This window comes from Varanus komodoensis, unplaced genomic scaffold (assembly GCF_004798865.1).
Source record: "Varanus komodoensis strain SLA01 unplaced genomic scaffold, ASM479886v1 scaffold41, whole genome shotgun sequence".
Classification (NCBI taxonomy): Eukaryota; Metazoa; Chordata; class Lepidosauria; order Squamata; family Varanidae; genus Varanus; species Varanus komodoensis.
Window position 1 is genome coordinate 7722140 of NW_025335954.1, and position 19524 is coordinate 7741663.

The following is a 19524-nucleotide window of genomic DNA, read 5'->3' on the forward strand; positions in this document are numbered from 1 at the left end:
CTCCCCATAGTTATAAACATGTTCCTTACCTAGCAGATTGCAGCTCTCTGAGCTTTAAATGCTGCTTGGCACTTGAAGGTAAAGAGGAGTCTTCAGCTGCAGAGTTTTGCATTCTTTCTTGATGATGATGATGATGATGATGATTATAACATTTCTATGCCGCCCCTTGCCGAAACCTCTGGATGCCTGTGTACACCAGTTTTTAAGGAACATGGGTGGGAAGCTGCTGTCCAACCCATGTCCTGCTTGTATGTGAGAAGCTAGTTGGACACTGGGTGAACATAATGAGGAATGATCGTCTGAACCAGCACAGTTCTTCTTACGTTGTTCTGATGGTCCAGATGCTGGGATTGCCATTCACATGTCTCGGTGAGGGCTGAAACAAGGAACTTGTGTAGTGAGACTATGGGTAGAAAAAGGAGGAAATGGTCTGTGCTTTGGTGCTTGCTGAGAAAGGTTGGGAAGCAATTTCTTGTTGTCTGAAGTAACTTTTATGATAGGAGGGCGCTGGATGGATGTTCTTTATGATGCATGTTCTCCACCAGCCTCATTCCTGCTGTCTTTCTGCTAATTCAGTATGTTTCTACCGCTCTTTCCCTAGAGGGAGAATATTGCTTTAAAACTTTCTCACATTTAGGGGGATTGGGTGAGGAGATTTGAAATGGTCAAGGGTGGGCAACCTGGTGTCCTCCAGCTTTCTTTGGGCTGCTTACTTCCATCAGTCTCAGCCAATGGTCAAGGATCATGTGAGCTGTAGTCCAACTCATCTGGAAGGCACTGGGTTTATCTCTGCACTCTTTTGACCAGCTGGAGGGAAAATGTGTATTCTGTTCTGATGCTAATTAACAGGAAACCTGCAAATGAGCATTCTTCATACTTAGGGCTTACTCCCCCCCCCCCCCCAACCCTTGAAGATAGCATATTTGAATTGCCTCTTGGGGGTTTGAAGGTATCACTATTTTTCTTGACAATGCTGGCTATAGAAGGCTATGGTATCTTTCAGTAATTTTAAGCTCTGAATTTAATTATTGCATGCCACTGTTCTTTATTGTCTCATGGCAGCCCCCCACTTTAGATGGTAATTCAGTTATAACAAAATGTGGTAAATCAGCCCTGCTGCTTCTGGGGGCCCTCCTGCCCCTTCTGCAGATTGGGGCCTTGGACATCTACCCTAAAGTTCTTCCCTGAGTGTTCCACTACTAGAAGAAGACAATAAGTGCAGAAGCACCGAGAGGTGTTAGGCAGAGGAAGTTGAAATCAGTAGAAAGCCAGGTATTTAATCTCTTGGGCAATCTTCCCACCACCACAGATATGCACACATAAACCACAAAACAAAACGGGGACCACCCTGTAGTATTAGGTGCCATTTTTTGTTTTTGTTTTTGCTAAAAGCTCTCTGGTATATGTGAAGCTTCTGATTTAATAATAGGAAATACCACTTGTATTTGTTAAGCATAGAATTGATCTTGCCTACAATTGTGACTTCCCTCTCAGCCAATGTACAGCATCCCAAGCTCGTCAAAGCCTGTTCTCACATTAATTCAAAGCCTTCTTCCATTAAACTGATCTTGGTTTAGAATTCACACAGCCCAGCATGTCATTGGATCTGTTATTTACTTAACAGAGTAAACAAACGAAGGCTTGATTTGCACAAATTTCTTTGGCATTTGAAAAAATGCACAAACTGTGGCCTGTCTTAGAGACAGAAGTTTGTGGGAAAAGGTTTCTGGTCACTGGAATGAAAGAAGGCAGGAAGCCTGTCACACTCACATGAGCCAGATGTCTTAATGTCAGCACATCCTGAATCCCTTACTTTAACCATGCTATTAGAGGTCAGATCTGATATTCTGAGTGGAAGAGGGAGAACAATGTCTTGTTTTCCATTTTATTTTGTTTTTGTAATCACTGGACACACATATGCATTCTGTGGTGTGCCAGCAGACAATTCTCTAGAAGGTTAGCAGCTATTGAAGGAAGGGGGTTCTATGCTGGAGTTCAAAAATATGCCATGCATCATTGCTGATTTTTTACTTAGCTTTCAGAAGACAAAATGGCCTGTTGTAACTTTCTGCTTTTCCTTGGAGAGAAATACAGAAGTTTATAGGCAGTACCTACTTCAGTATCTACAGTAGATCTCAACCAGTGAAGCCTTTGCATGTCAGTCCCAGTGTTCTGGCTCATAAGTGATGGGAAGATAGAGTCAGTGTGGTGTAGTGGTTAGGAGCATGGGACTGGGACTCAGACGACCTGGGTTCTAGTCCCCGCGCAGCCATGGAGCCAACTGGGTGACTTTGGGCCAGTCACAGACTCTCAGCCCAGCCTACCTCACAGGGTGGTTGTGGGGATAAGATGGAGGAGGAGATGTAAGCTGCCTTGAGACCTTTGTAGGAAAAAGGCAGGATAAAAATCCATAAATAAATAAATAAGATAGGAAACTGCTTTGAGTCCATCTATCTCTGTGTTAGCTACAAGAAGTGGCACCCATCCACCCGGGCTTCAGACAGGGATCTTTCCTATACCTACCTGGAGACTGAACAAGGAACATCATGCAAAACGTGTGTTCTTATACTGAACTATGGCCTTTCTCCAGATGTAAAGACACTGTGATTACATATAAGCATTAGGCATTGAGCACTTCTTTATTATTTTATGAATATTATTTAATGGAATGGATTATATCTGTTTTGGTTGTTGTCACTGTGCATTAAGAACTTATTTCTCTTTCACCAGTACCTGTAGTCCTCATCTCCTGAATCTCTGACCTATCCCCCATCAATGGAATCACCAGAGAAACAAGATGGGAGTCCCAACAGTAGTTTCTTGCTTTGATATTTCCAATGTTTTAAAAGTTTAGGCACCAGCCCTTGGTTAGATTAAGTCCTGGCTGTCCTATTTCAGGCACACTTTGCACTTCCAGTCTTCTGCAAGCAGATTGTCCGTATTTGGAGGGCAAAGTAATTGCTTTTGTGCATGCCAGATTTATAAGGAACACTTCAGTGGATGTTAGACGTGACGATCTCATTTTCATTTAGTCTAGCTGGAGGATTTATGGAAAGAATGCTGCTGTAATTGATGGCATTGATGGATTAAGCATGTGTTCAAAGTATCTTCAGTCCATAGTAGGTAACAGGTTTGTTAAAAAAAAAAAAACCTTTTTTCCTTGGTTGACTGATCTAGGATTTCCTGAAACTTTCTCAATCTCTTCTTTAAATAGCATTTGTGTCATTCAAATTTGGGTTTAACCAACACAATAACAGCTTGTAGTAGCCAAAGCTAAATTTAAATTTCTGCAACCCACGACCCTTATCAGATAAGACATTGACTGGGGTCTCAGTATCCCAGAGGAGAAATAAGCCAAGGCCATTTATTTCTCGCTCTCATCATGTGCTGGGGCGGGGCACAGGATGGGCGGGGCACGGGGGAGGGGCCCTGCGGCCTTGTTTTCAGTTCAATAGACTATTATTCATCTTGATGGCTAGATTTTGATTGTGGTTGGAAAAAACAAAGATGAAGTAATGGCTTTGATTAATGTGCTCGGACTCCTTAAGCATGTTTCATGAATGTTTTGGTAAACTGCTTGATGTTGAGTATGATTGTGTGTGGGTGTGTGGGGCAGAGGTGGGGATTTTAGTTACATTTTAGAACCCCTCCTGGACAGGAATGCAGTCTTTCCAAGGAGGCACAGAATAATAATTCAGGTCTAATATGGCAGAATTTGGCCTGATTGACCATCTTTCCCAATGAGGGAGAATGCACCTTTATATCTTCTAGCCATGATAACTGGATTACCTGTTGTTTTCCACATCCTTGATATCTGGTCAGAGACTGTAGGATTAAAATGTTCATAATATCAGACCATTGCCTTGGTTTGCTTGGACAAACAGCCCAAGGGTTGCTGGTCTTTGGAGCATTAATATTCTTTAATTTTTGCTGAACTACAAGAATATTTTGAAATCAGTAAGATACAACCAACTCATGCTAAAACTGGGGAGGGGGAATAAAATTTTGGGGGGCTGAATTATTGCTTATGTTTCTAATACATCAATAGGTTCAAAACTTTTATATGTTATTTTGCTACCTTTCCCAGTGTGCAGCTTCATAAGGAAATGCAGCATGTGAAAAACAGGTTGAATACTATTTTTACACAGCAGGTAGAATTCACATTAGTTTAAGACAGACATTTAAAAATTTTATTCAGATGCACAGCAGGAGTTGTGAAATATGGATATAGATGCTTTTCCCCTTAGGTAAATCTTCCATGTTTGGATATTCTGCAAAGGCTTTTTTAATGGCACTTTTGCAGATTGAGGAAATTATAAAAGCAATAATTAATATGAAACAGGGAAGTTGCCCGGTTTGGGTAGATGTCCAGTTTTCTAGTTCCCAAGCTTTATCATTCATATAATTCTATTTTTGAATCAGGCTGTCTGTCATCAGCACTCAGTAAAAGCTGTATTAATGTAATTCCGAAACCAGTTATCTTCAGTTACCTTCTGTGATAATTATCAACCTATTCATCAATGTTGACATCAAAATATTACCTGCAATCTTGGCTGACGGTCTACAGTGAGTTATTACAACATTAGTCCAATAGGAGAAGGTGGAATTCATTAAGAATGAGTGAGGGACTGGCAGTCTCAGACTGGTTATGAATTTGATTGCATTAAATAAGGACAGAACTGATGTAGCTGTTTTTATCTCCTTGAATGTGGAGAAGGCCCTTGATAAAATTTATTGGTAGTATATTCTTGGCACATTGAGAAATGTTGGTTTTCCTCCAGAATTTCAGAAATGAGTAAAAAAAAAAAAAGTAAAAAAACCTCCTGAAGCCAGAGTTAGGACAAATGATGTTTTGTCTGAATTTTTCTTATTTGAGATTATTTATTTATTATACTTATATCCTGCCTTTTTTCCTTTTTCAAAGAACTCAAAGCAACTTACATCATTCTTTTACTTCTCTAATCTTATCCCCCACAACAACCCTGTGAAGTAGGCTGGGCTGAGAGTCTGTGATTGGCCCAAACTCAGCCAGTGAGCATTATGGCTGAGCAGAGACTAGAACCCAGATCTCCTGGGTCCCAGTCCTGTAGTCTTAACCGCTATATCAAGGACATTCTCTCTCTCTCCCATTGATATTCCACTTATATTTGGAACACCTGGCATATGCATAAAACAAAATCCTAATATTGGATTGGTGCATAATGTGCTAGGTTATAAGCTTATTGATTATCCTGATGATCTGCTATTGATTACTTTGGAACTCCAGTTATCTGTTCCAGCTTTGATACAGGAGATCAAAGCTGGATACTATTTATTTAGCACTTTTATTAATTGGGCAAAATTGGAACTGATATTGATTGGAGATAATATATCCCATTGAATGTTAACAAACAGGCAATTTAGATTTTGTGGTGAGTTTATTACTAATTTGGGAATACTTGTCCCTAGAGATATATTGTAAATGATTATGTTAAACTTGATCTAGTAACTATTGTTATTACATCAACACTGTATTGTATTTATAATCTTTTCTTAGCTGCCTTCTTGATGCCTTGTGGTTTTATTATTTTTTCTCTTTTTAAGCATAGACCCAGTAGTAGTGGAATTAGCAAATATTTAGGAAATAAATATTAGGGAGCTCCTAAAAATAGCTGGGGAGGACAAATTCTCAAGTCTGCTTGGTTGACCAAATGTTCTTCTTGAATCTCTTGGGATGGCTTGTTTAGAGAACGAGTAGAAATGCACGTATACAAGAAAATTTTAACAGAGAACACCTATAACATGGTGATACTTCTCAATAACATTCACTACCCACACCACCTGCTGTATTTTTGCATTCTTGCTTATGGGTGAAGTATTGATCATATATTTACCAAATGCTAATTGGTACAAATGGCTAAGTGGGTACCTTTAACCAATTGGAAAGGGCCTATTTCTGGGCAAAACTGAAAGCTAGACAGGATGCACAAATCTTTCCTTTGATGGTGCCTCTTTTAAAATAAAAAGCAGCTGCAGGAGGCTGCCAGTCAGAGCAGGGAAATGGGGTAAGGGAGGTGGAGGAAGACAGGAGCTACTTGACATTTGCTCTTCCCAGTAGTTTGGCCTCTCAAAATTGCCCCGCCACTTCCACTCAATTCCCAAGCTGTTCTTCCACCATCAGGTGGCTTATCTTACATCTCCTGTGCTCTGTCTAATTTGGTTCCTATCTTATCCTATCTTATCAGACCAAGAGGTTATGCCTTGCGCTTACCAGCACTAGATTTCTAATCAGGTGCAAAAGTGTGGCAAGAGAGGTCATCACTACTCCAGTTAGACAGAACAGGTTGCCTGGATGGTTTTGTGCACAGTGTAGAGAAGGGGTGAGGGTCCTGCAGGCCTGGGTCCAAATCCGGCATTCCAGTTTGACCTTTGGTGGTCCCTCAAATGTCCATGCCTCTTTTCCCCAGCTGCCAACCCTTTGTTTGCCTTCTGCCTTTTGTCCTCATTCAGAAAGGTTGAAATGCCTCTCTGAAGTTACTGGCAGGAAGATCTTTAAGCTACAACATCCTGGTATTTTTTTATATTTTGCCTCTGTACCTTGTCTTTCGCCCTGCCCAGCCCTGGCATGCAGCCCTCAAGAGCTTCTGTGAAATTGAATTCATCTGAAAGAGAGGACCCTTCTGTTATAATAACTCTTTCCTTTCCGTCAGAAGAGAAAAATATTTCAGGCATGCAGAGAGTTCTTTTTAAAACTTTATTGCAATGAAGGCAACGGAAAGGAATGGTTTCCTTCCCATTTTTCTGTTCACCTGAGCACATGTTCACATCTCCCTTTTGAACCCTGCTCCTGGTCAATTCTTCCCTCCTCCTTTCCCCTAATTGGCTAATATGGTACTGAGAGTTACCTTCTTTTCGCCCACCTATCCGTGCTGCCCCAACACCAGCCCTTCTTCCCAGTCCAGCCCTGGCGGGCTACAATAGGCTCATTTTGTTCTGCCCAGCTTGTCAATAAACAATCAGGAAGTATCTGGCCCTCTTGCCTACTTGCCTGTTTCCCCATACTTTGTGCTATCTGATTTTGGCCCCTCCCCTCCTTTGGGCCAAGTAATTTTCTTTGTTACCTTTTCAAATCTCTTTACTCCCTTGTTTCAAATAATCTTTTCACACCTATAACTTCTGGATTCTTCAGTTTTAATGTGAGGCTTTGGGGAATGGAGCCGGACTCTTAGAAGTCCTGTCTCAGATTAGCCCCCAGTCTGTCTGCACTTTGCACTATTGTTTCTAATGTCAATGTACTTTCTTTAAAAGCTACTTCTTCCTCTATCCAGTACTGCAAAACAAATGGCTCACAGATGTTTCTATCACAAAACAAAAGTTGTCTGTATATTCCTGGCCTGCCCTCCTTCTCCCAAACTAAGAATGCTTCAGTAGAAGAAGCTCCTTTCCGTTGCACCATTCCCATAGGAAAGGGGTGCTTTAAGCCTTTTCCTGCCGGCCCAATTGTCCATGAGACTCTCCTCCCAAATGAGAGAACTGTGGATCTAGGCAAGTGTTGAAGCACTGTGGAGGGAAGGAGAGGTTGTTCGGAGACAAAAAGTTTCCTCAGCTTCCTTTGGGTTATTAGTGTGCTAACAAATGACCAGGATGCGAACGCTAAGACTAGTCAAACATTTCCTGGGCTACCAGTTTTTGTTGACATATAAGCAAGACATAAAGTGAATTCACTCCAGGTTCAGCCCCCAGTAATCTGTTGGTTTCCTGACCAATAATCTGTTGGTTTCCTGGCAGGTTTATCCTCATTCCGAAAGATTGAAATGCCACTCATAAGGCTAAGTTACTGGCAATAATGCTCTTCAGTAAAACTAAAATATGCTATGTTTTCCTTTTGGGATAGGTATTTTTGTACCCAACCCTTTTAGTTTTGGCAAAAGATTTCTCACCTTCCTTTTTCTTAGGGTTGGACGATTGCCCACACTGCTTGTACACTAGCTGTAAAAAGGGACAAGGGCAAAAGATGTGGGAGAGAAAGGACAGTTACTGGTGAGGGGTGTTATCAAATTCACACTTGCTTGGAAATGAATGGCGATATTTCTCTGAGGCGCAGAAAAGGGGGCAACTGCTGTTCAGAAGGACCCTTCTTGCTGCCTCAACTGAGGATTGACGTTACCCATCTTTTAAGATTGAGGACAAGTCAAATTTCAGGCTTCCACTCAGAAGAGCTTCTGCAAGAACAGTTTGAATAATGGAAGCAACCAGGTCTTGTGGCACTGTTGCCACTGATGTATTTCTAGCATAAACTTTCATAGACTCTTTTAGATGCAGGATAAGCCAAGACTTGGTTGATTTGGACCCAGCAGACTAACAAGGAGTGGTTAAACTGGACTGGGTTCCCAGCCATGAAGTTCATTGGGTGACTTTGGGACAGTCACTAACCTACCTCACAGGGTTGCTGTGAGGATAAAATAGTGAGGAGGATTATATAAACTGCCTTGTATTCCTTGAACAGGCAAAAATATCAGGATATAGATGTAGTGATAACAATCTCTGAAGTGAGGAAAAACTAGCACTTAACAAATTGTAGGTGCCAAGCAGTCTTTTCAATGTACTTTTCCCTGACTCAGCCTGGTTTTATCTCATGTCAGTTTAGAAGAGTATCAGAATTAGCTGTGGTTCTGTTTCTGTATCTCTGGTAATAAACGTTACAATGTAGAATAGAAGTGTAATAATAACTTTAAAAAATAAAAATAGCTTGACTAATTTTTGGTAGACTTCTGTTTAGACACTGCTAAAGCTCCTCTACTAAAGTTTCCTGTGACAAGAATGTGGAACCAAAAGGGAGCAGGCTAGGCTTAAAGCCAAGAGGCCAGGTGGTGAGTTCGGAAGAGCAAACAAGGCAGAGACAGGGAGTGCCACTGAGGATTATAGAGCATTGCTAAGGTACAAATCTGGTGGCTTCTCCTGTCTGTTTATACTCCAACCTCCTCCATGGGGGCTGCTGAGGAAGAAGGTGCAGGTGACAAGACCAGGGGGGGAGCAGACATAACTTTCTTGTTCCCCTGACTCATTTTGGAATCTGCAAGTGTAGGGCAGATCTCTGTGTTCTTCCAGAGCGGCCTTGTAAATTTGGGTGGATGACATTATGTTGGAGCCTGTGCATGACCTCAGAATCAAAATCCCAGACTGTCCTTCCTCCAATTAACTGACCTGGGGCCATGAGAATAGGGGACTAAAGTCTGTTTTGTTCCATGTGCCCATACCCAGAATACTGATCTTCTGTAGCATTTCCTTCTAGGGTTTTTGCTAAAAGGTTTAGTCCTGCCCCCCCCCCCACTGCTCCTTGAGATTTGAGGCAGAGGTCCTGCTCCAGAAGCCCTCCTTGAAGGAGATTAGGAGGGTGACTACCTGGAGAAGGGCCTTTTCTGTGGTGGCACCCTGACTATGGAATAGTCTCATTGTTTTCTCATTGTAAGCCGTTCCGAGATGCTAGTGGTTGGACGGGTTAGAAAAGCTTTTAATTAAATTAATTAATTAATATAGTTTGGACATATTGTCTACTGTTTCTTGGATCCAGCTCAGGACTGAAGTCAGTTTGCCAGCTGCGCACAGCACTGTTTGGCTGGAAAGGGATTCCTCCCAGTAATTTTTCATTATCCAGAAACTGATTCTGCTATTTAAAGGGTTGGGAAATGGTGCCTAGTTAATTTAAAAAAAAATGTACAGTATGCACAGAGTGTTGGCATGGTGGTTTGAGTGTTGGAGTGGGACTTGGGGAATCCAGCTTTTAGCCCCACTCAGAAATGAAACTCGCTGGGTGACTTTGGGCCAATTGCTCAGTTTTAGACCAACCTACCCTGCAAAGGGTTGCTGTTGTGAGAACCAGATGGAGCTTTGTTAACTGCTGTAGGTTCCTTGGGAGAGGAAAAGGGAGGATAAATGGAGTATGAAGATGCTGATGATGCATGTCACTGTTTAGAAAATTGAAAAAGGCAGCTCAATTGAAGCACAGTGAGAGGGGCATCCAATTTACTGAATAACCATCCAATTTACTGCCAGGTAATCCTTAAAAGGGCTTGACTTGTGAGAGAAAAAACCAGAGTGGATAAAAAACCATTATTTAAAAAAAATAAAAATTCCAATTTCTTAAAGTTTAAATTGGATTTTTAAAAAATGAAATGGTTTTGAGGAAGAATCTATCTAAATATAATTTTCTATGTAAGATACATTATAGTCCAAAGCTTACTCATCATGAAATAAGTTTTTAATTTTGTAATTATTAATTCTGTTTAATTAGTTTTTAATTATGTAGCATTAGGCTGCATATTCATGCACTGTTTGATTTTTTAAATAAATGAATTCTGTTAATCCATTCACAATGTCATGCTCTTCCAGAGGTTTCTGTAAGATTATTGGGCAGTTTTTCTATCTAGAAGATCTTATCACAGATGCTTGGTTTTACAGTTCTCAAAACTGAATTTGTGTTTGCAGAGATCATGTGCCTCTTCTTCACAACAAAAATACACATGCAGAGTTGAGAAAAAGACCTTAATCCCATTGTTCCTTTGCAAATCTATGTACATGGAATCAACCCCTTACCTGTTAAGTGCTAAGTTTCAAAAATTGAAAGAATAGAAGATTGTTGGGAGTGAAATAGATTTGCACAAGATGCAAAAGTGTGAGGAGGGAGGAGAAAGTAAAAATGAAAGTGAAACCTTTTAAGCAGAATACTCCACAAGGGTTTGGATCTTCTTGTGTATAGCCTGGGGTTTGTTATATTATTCCTTTCCTTGAGAAGAAAACCTATAATGGCAGCAGGTGTAAAAGAGACCCAGTTTGGAAATATTTTAATGAAGTTCCTCTGCCTAGGGCAAGGCAGGCAATATGTGCAAATTACACTGAAAACCATGATTTAAATGTAGCCTTACTGACTAGTGATGTTAAATTGTTATTTAAATCATGATTTTAATTTATTTAATGTAAAGCAAATCCACCCTGAGAAAATCACTTTCTCCCTTTCCTCTCTGCCCACTCCCCCCCCCCCCCACACACACAAGCCCTGAGTTCTGCAGCCGCATATCTATATCTATCTATCTAGATAGATAGAAACATAGAAACAGAGCAAGTCAGAAGGGGCCTCCCGGGCCATCTAGTGTAACCTCCGGCACCAGCCGGCTCAGCTCACGACATGCCCACCATGTGCACGTCGCCCACCATATCTCTCTCTCTCTCTGATGACTGCCTGGAGTTGCAATGAGTGCTTCTGCCAGGTATCTCTGGTTTGGTGTTCAGCTAACGAATGGTTTGCTTTAAAATTGCATTGACTGCTATCCAGTACCAGGTTTAATATGTTTAAACAGGCTTAGCTTGACATTGATGCATGGCCCTAGCATTCAATTGTTCTCTGAGAATGGGCATTCCATTTAAATTATTGAACAATTATTTCTCTGAAGTATATAATACAATGATGGTTAAAAACCACGTAAGTGACAGTACTGGCCAGTTTTTCCCACAACCTGAAATGCGTGGGATGAGGGATAGAGAAGGAGAAATAATTTAAAAGTTAAGAAGGTATTATAGTAAATTTCTAAGAAAAGAAAACACATCAATACATGTTCACTTAGGAGTGTTTTTTTGTCGTAATATAAATCTGAAATTCTTTCCCTTTTCTTTCAGTTGTACAGACAATAGTTTCTGCAGTTCAGAGTGTTAATGGTGGTGGTAAAACATAAGAATAGATTTTCTGAATCAGATTGAAGGTCCATATGGTCCAGCAAAGTCATTTTTCTAGCATAGGACAAGAAGATGCCTCTGGGAAGCTTATAACCAGGGGACGAAAACAAACCTCCCCTCCCTGTTGTTTGTCTCCACTATCTTTCACACTTAGATGGTTTTTAGAGGCTGTAATTGGACATCATGGCCAATAGCTCTTGATAGAGCACAGATGTATTAATCTTTATCTGTTACTCATGGAATTCATGTTTTAAAGGCTTGGAAATACACTCCAAAGTGAGATTGTAATAATCCTTGGTATCATGGGTGAGCAGAAGGTACATTTCTTAATTCTTTGGATTCAGCTCCTAGAGGCCCATGCCAGCCTGGCCAGTGATCAGGAGATCTACTTTCTGTCCACCCTGATGCAGAATATGGCTTTTGGGGTGGTAAGATTAGAAAAATGTGTTGATCAGAATATGAGACACTCCCAGACTGGACAAATGGACAACTTAAGAACATAAGAAAAGCCATGTTGGATCAGACTAGAGGTCCATCTAGTCCAGCATTCAGCACACACACAGGATCGCTCAAGCAGGATGGGTGCAAGACCTCTGCCTGTCCAAGCTCCAAAGCAACAGGTATATGCAGGCATGCCACCTTGGGTAAAGAAGGCAGCACACAGCCAGCAAGCCACTGGTAGCCTCCTCCCTTGTGAATCTGCCCAATCCCCTTTTAAAGTCATCCAGATTGGTGGCCATCACTACTTCCCATGGCACCAAATTCCATTGTTTAACTATATTCTGTGTGAAGAATTACTTCCTTGTATTTATTCCAAACCTCCCACCAATCAGCTTCATAACTTCTACTTGGTGTATTGCAGTAATCAGCTTTTATTGATATAGCTGTGGATGACCAGTGCCAAAATGTCTTTGTGGAGCCTCATCTCTGACATGCCTCCAGAGCGGTTCAGCAACCTCTATGAAGAGTTTCCTCGTAATGTACGGTGCCTCCTGGGGGACTGGTTGGAAAACCAGCCTTGGTAAGTCTATGGAGCAGTAGTCTTTACTAGTAGTCTTAGTCAAGTGGGGAATGTTTTCTTTTTCCTCCAGGGTGAATCCCCAGCACCACCATTCATACCCTTCATTGTTAGATTTCACCGATCCTATGCAGCATGATTGGTGCAGAGTAATGAAAGGGTGAGCAAATGTTTTGCCCTACAACTCTCATCATCCCTAGCCAACATTGCCAGTGGTGAGGGATGCTGAGAGTTGTAGGCCAGATTATCTAGAGGGCCAGAAGTTGCCCACCCCAAGTTGCCCAAATTGTAGGACTTCTGGTTTTTTCATTTTGGCAGATATCTAAACAGACATTTATTTGATTGGCACTATTCCTCTCTGTCCAGAGAAATAGCACTCAGGGTGATGGTTGCATAATGGTGCTATTAATTCTGTGGCCTCTAGGCCACAATATATTTCTCTGTAAGGCACTTGTTTTAGATGTTCATCACTGCTGTCTTGTAGAATGTTGATCAAGATGAGCCCTGATTTGATTCAGCAAGGCTGTACAAATCTGAGCAGATGAGGAACCCACCAACTTAAGGGTGCAATCTTATGTATGTTTGGAGAGCAAGAAGGCCTACAACTTTCAGCACGCCCCAGCTAAACAGATTTGGACACAGTTCTCTGCATGTTTAGACAGAAATAAGTCTTTTAATGTGCACAGGATTACACCTCTAATCTGTAGTGATCCATTCTGCCTCATGGACAGTGGCACATAACCTTAGTTAAAACCAGGGCTTTTTTTTGTCATAGAACGCACCGGAACAGCGTTCTGGCACCTTTTTTGACGGATTTTTCCAATGGAGTGATTTTGAATCTCCTGCAGGCTGCTTGTGTGTTCATGCTGATTGTGAGGGCACTGCTCAGCTTGGGACGCTGCTTGGCTTGGGATTGGTGTGTGTGGTTGCGCACTGAGTGCTTACTGCCAGTGGCGACCATTATGTGAGTTCTGGCACCTTTTTTTTTTTTTTTTACAAAAAAAGCACTTGTTAAAACCAAGTAAACCTTCCTCTAAAGCTCTTATAGTTGCATCCCTGGCAAAAGCTTTCTTTTATACCTCATGTTTTTTGGCTAAGGACAATGGCATCCATTTTATGATGCACTGGCTTGGAGAAGACTAACAATTTTATGATGTTTATGTATTTAAACGATCTGTGTGGAGAAAAAAAAATCTTGATTCAGAACTAAATGGCACTCAGTGCAGCTGACAATCGTAAGAACTTGGAAAAAAATCTCCTTTGAAAGCCAACATGTTGATGGGTCCATATTGTTGTCTGCATTTCTTAATTTTTCTGTTTCACTGTTCCCCTCCCCCATTCTTCTCAGGGAATTCATCAACAGATCAGACCATTTCTGTGTCTTTCTGGCTGCAAGGCTGTTATCTGCCATGGTGGAGAGATTACAAGATCTAGCCAACAAAAATTGCCAATCCGGGCCAATTCTTCAGCTCATTGCCAGCATTGAGGTATGCAGGGGAATGAATGTGAGTCGAACATGTCAGTATCATCAGCAGTAGCTGTGCCCCTGAGCACAGATTTTCTTGTGTACAGATGTGAAGGCCTGGAAAAAATGGGAGGGGGGAAATAGAGGGGGGAATTGTTTCCTTCCCCACCCCCATCCCCGATTTTACAAAAATCCCTGTAAAGGAACTGAAAAAAGGATCATTCCAACTTTATTTTTCTGGGGATCTTTTGGACATTCGTATCTTTTGCCTGCTCTTATCTCTTCTCATAATTGTTATTACTGTTATTTATTACATTTCTGTACCGCCTATAGCCAAAGTTCTCTCATGGCAGTTTTGATGACTAAAAAGAGTAGTCACAGACTGAATACATTTGACCTGGTTCTCTTTCAGTAACCTCAAGGGAGAGGTATTAGAGGGAAGGGAAAGCCTCCCGACCTCAGAAGGTTGCCAAACATCCCAAGAGACGAGTTGATGCACCAGGTGGTTGATATGTGAGATAGAATGGGTGGTGGAATCTTGAAATAATAGAATTTGCTCTACTGATACAGAATGTAGGTGAAAGATCATAGTTCTGAGTGTTCTAGCACAGCCTTCCCCAACGTGGTGGCCTTCAGAGGCACTTGGACTGCAGCTCCCAGAATTCCCTCCAGCAGGGCCATTGACTGGGAATTCTGGGTGTTGCAGTCCTAACATGTCTGGAAGGCACAAGGTTGGGGAAGGCTATTCTAGCACATTAAAAAAATCTCTATGCTTGTAGAAAAGTAGGACCTTCCACTTTCATGTGACAGTTTTCACAGTAAACCATGGTGGATCACATTTCCTATATAGGTAGACCAAATCTGCATCAGCCTAGGGTGGACCCTTCTGTATGGCCTTTATAAGCTTGCTGTATGGACACACTTTAGAAGGCATGGACAGGCATATCTTCCATCTCAACCTTTTGCCTCAGAGTCTCCTTTCTTCAGTAGTTCTACCTCAAACATATCTTTCAGGGACATGTTTGATCATACAGCAATTTCAGGCAGTTTCATGATGAATAGAAACAACAGGGAACTTCTCATAGGGTTGAAGAACTATTATTAACAGTATTTGTTTTCTTCCTAATAATTGCAGAATACATATCAGGGAAACCCACTGCATTTGGTAGGGGTTATAAAAGGAATCCTAGAAGGAGAACATGCAGCAGTTCAAGAAAAGGTAAGGGGTTTTTCAGCATCTGTTATCTGTAACAGAGTTCTTCCAGGACTGATGTCTCATTCTGACTCCTAAGTACCACCAGGATTACAGCATGAATGAGCAGAAAGTAGATTTTCAGATGTTTGGTACTGCTAGCATAGCCAGTAGTCAGGAATTCTGACTGTTCCAAAATAGTTGGAGCTCTACTTTTCTGCCCACTCTTGCACTTCAGTAACTAATCACTTGTCTGTCAGATTCATGAGATTCTGAAGTGGTCATTGTTTATTCCCTGTGTTCCTTAAATCTTGGCCCCTCTTTGCTGTTCATGCACAGTTATCCTGGGTCCCTTCAACATTTTTACAGCCAGGCCTTTCTCATCTCACATTTTTGTTTGTTGTTTTTGCTTGCAGTAGCATCCTCATCTCTATAGCATATTATTGTTGTCTGACCCATCGCGACCCCATGGACAACATTCCTCCAGGCCTTCCCGTCCTCCACCATCCCCCAGAGTCCACTCAAGCTCACGCCAACTGCTTCAGTGACTCCATCCAGCCACCTCATTCTCTGCCATCCCCTTCTTCTTTTGCCATCTATTGTTCCCAGCACTAGACTCTTCTCCAGGGAGTCCTTCCTTCTCATTAGGTGGCCAAACTATTTGAGTTTCATCTTCAGGATCTGGCCTTCTAAAGAGCAGTCAGGGTTGATCTCCTCTACGACTGACCAGGTTGATCGCCTTGCGGTCCAAGGGACTCGCAGGAGTCTTCTCCAGCACCATAATTCAAAGGCCTCAATTCTTCAGCGCTCAGCCTTCCTTATGGTCCAGCTTTCACAGCCATACATTGCAACTGGGAAAACCATAGCCTTGACTATACGCACTTTTGTCGGCAGGGTGATGTCTCTGCTTTTTAGTATGTTGTCTAGATTTGCCATAGCTTTCCTCCCCAGGAACAAGTGTCTTTTAATTTCTTGGCTGCAGTCCCCGTCTGCGGTGATCTTGGAGCCCAGGAAAATAAAATCTGTCACTAGCCAATGAAAGTACATTTTCCCAAAAACAGCATGGTTGGAGCAATAGTTGCTGGGGAAACATTTCTCAGCAGGAAATTGATCCAGATTGGGAGTGCATTTTCGGTTGGGACTCTGCTCTTGTTTTCTCCCCAAAATAGAAATGGCCATTTCAGGTACACTTATAGTCCTCAGACACAATGGATACAGTGATTGTTCACTCTGACTTGGGCCCAGCCTAATCTTAGAGATCCTGAAAGTCCTTCAGGTTCAGATGGACAGACTGCATGAGCAGTATCAGCTCATCTAGAGCCTTGCAGCACATTCCAGGAAACATTCCAGCCTGTAGCCCCAGTGATTCCACATAGAGCAGTAGCACTACTTAAAGCAAATGGTTCCCCGTTTTCTCTTGGCATCTTCTCAAACTTGCAGTAGAGCATATTCTTCACATGCAGAAGGCCCTGCATTCATTTCCTGACATCTCTAGTAGAGCTGAGAAAGACCCCTGCTTGAAACCCCGGAGAATCTCTGCCTGCCAGTGTCGACAGTATGGAAGTGGCCCAGGAGAAGGTGTGATCCATGTGATCTGTGTCAACATGCCCTACAACTTTTTCCAGAGCTCCTCTGTCTGCCAGTTTCCTCTGCCAGTGCTCTTTCCTGCATTTGTCATTTTTGAATCCTTGGGAAAATGGCACAGACCAATGCATTCAATGGTACTAAAAAAACAAAGAGCTCCAGCACGTCTTCATTTGAAACAATATTCCTGCTGCAGTCCAACCCCCCTTTCCTTTTAGATGCTGCAAGATCTGAGTTGGAGGGTCTGCCTCCCTCCGTATAGCTGTTAAGAACTTAATTGAGGAGCAGATAAGTGAGAGAGCTGTCAGTGCTGGAGCTTTTTATATCCTTGAAGCCTGTAATCCTTCGAGAGGCTAAATATTTGTCCTAATAGGGTGAAAGCAGATGGAATATTTTCAAAGGGTTGGAACTGGATTGCCACTGTTGCTGCTGTCCTCCAAACAAACATAAATATTTCTGTGCTTGAAGGAATGAGACAAAAACAGAAAAATGCAATTTTCCAACATGGTTGAACCAAGGGAAAGGTAGATATGGTAGATGCCTATTGCCCACTGCCTGTGAGAACGCCAATGTTCTTCCCTCTCCATCCACAGAGCAATTGTGATGGCTACACTGAGCCCTAAATCTGTCTCAGCTATGATTTGTGATAGCAGTGTGAAAGATGCAAGCAAGACACAATGTGTAGGCTGGTTGTTTTGTTCTGTTCTTTGAAATCTGGGTCCTCTGGCTGATCTTTTTTTTTTTTATTGATGTCCTTTCCTAGGAGGTCTCCACTGCCTGCAGGATCTCTACAGGTTCATTGCCCAATTTCCTTTTGGCCGCTAGTGTCACAGAGCAATGGCTCTATTCTAAATATGTAGGAAACAGGCATAGGGGAGGAAGCCTTGTCTCATTTCTGTCTTTTGCAGTTTCAGCATATGCCCCTCTCTATCCAACGCCAACGAGAAGAGCTGATGTTTGGGTTCAATCTGCAAAAGCTGCAATACAGAGTGCAAGAGATCCAGAAACTCCAAGAGCAGATGAATGGCAACACAAGAGGTGAGGCCAGAGCAGTTGAAAGATCTGCAAGGATGCAGTGAGAGTGTTGAAGGTACTGGACAAAGGTGGAGTTTTTGGAGTCAGGTTCTCCTTACATCTGTGCCCAGTTCACAGCAGGAACTACCAGGCAATCTGTGTGGCAGGGCTGCCATATTTTGGACCTGGGAATTTTAAACAGTCTCCCATGTTAGTGGATTAAAGCAAGTATGATCCCAAAGTTTTGTTATAACCAAGAAGATCCTGGCTAACAAATAATACAATCTGATTGTATTTTTTAAATACAGAGCTGGAATACAGGGCACAGTATCATAGCTCTTAATTAGTAATGTCACTGTTTGTTTGTTTGTTTGTTTGTTTATTTATTATATTTCTATCCCACCTTTTTCCTTCCAAGGAACTCAAAGTGGCTTTACATAATTCTTCTCCTCTTCTCAAACTTATCCTCACAAAAACAACCCTGTGAGGTAGGTTGAGTTGAGCGTTTGTGACTGGCCAAAATTCATTCAGTGAGCTCCATGGCTGAGTGGGAACTAGAACCCTACACTCTCAACCAGTACATCACACTGACTCTCAGCTTACAGTAGGTATAAGCAAAAATTCACCACACCAATATACATAGTACTTCTATAAAACATGCTTGATGTTGCTGTTGGCTAGCCTGTATAAGCTTCCCCTGCACAAATACATATTTTTAAAATTGAAGCTAACTTGAAATTTATTCTCCCTCTCTCTTTCCCCCACGCCCTTATCTGCACACACTCTAGAAAGCTATTTAACTGTATCTAAAACAGATTTTAGGAACATTGGATTCTGCTGGACAAAGCAAACATAATCAGTAGCTTATTAACTATAATAACTAATTATAATTATACTATAGTTATAGTAGTAGCTATGCCAGTGCAAAGGTCACTTTATCTTATACCCATTTAGTGCAGGAGGAGAAAAGAAAACCCAAAATGGCAGATATCCCACCGTGTCTGTGGAAAAACCAGCAGTAACCACCAGCAAGGGGGGGTGGGGCCGTTTATATTTATTTATTTAAAACTTTTATATGCCATCACCACATGCCTCGGCATCTCGGGACGGCTCACAACTCATACAATTAAAAACAATAAAAGAATAACAAATTCCATAAAAGATTATATAAAAACAAATAGAGCTACTGTAATGATACAATCTTAGTTTTTAAAATAGCAATTAAATAAAAAGGTTTTAACCTGCCGCTGAAAAGAATATAAACTCGGCACCAGGCTCACCTCTCCAGAGAGCGCATTCCATAATCTGGGGGCCACCATCAAGAAGGCCTTGCTTCTCTGTGGAGGGAGCCAATAAATTAAGGTTGACATGACATGTTTGCTACATGTACAGTGATGCTACACACACACTCACCACCACCCCATGCCCCACTCTGAGCTCCTGTGGCACAGACAGCAATGGCATCCTTCTGAAAGTCCTCAAACTTTCAGCCGCTCCTGGTGATCCATGTGGGCACAAATGATGTGGCCAGGCCGGGTGTGGTTG

At 41.8% G+C, this 19524-nt stretch overlaps 1 protein-coding gene across 3 annotated transcripts in view; it reads left to right on the top strand.

Moving 5' to 3' along the window:
• The window catches only part of STAT6 (signal transducer and activator of transcription 6), an 80131-nt gene that overhangs the window by 24081 nt on the left and 36526 nt on the right, over window positions 1-19524 (top strand). For 2 of the 3 annotated variants that reach the window (XM_044443278.1, XM_044443279.1), the window contains exons 2-5: window positions 12569-12727; window positions 14073-14211; window positions 15325-15408; window positions 17874-18003. In XM_044443278.1, the coding sequence (XP_044299213.1) occupies window positions 12597-12727; window positions 14073-14211; window positions 15325-15408; window positions 17874-18003 (484 nt within the window). In that variant the 5' untranslated portion in view covers window positions 12569-12596. Of the gene's footprint in view, window positions 1-11721; window positions 11733-12568; window positions 12728-14072; window positions 14212-15324; window positions 15409-17873; window positions 18004-19524 lie in introns of those variants that run through there. The other variant, XM_044443280.1, reaches the window with a different exon arrangement.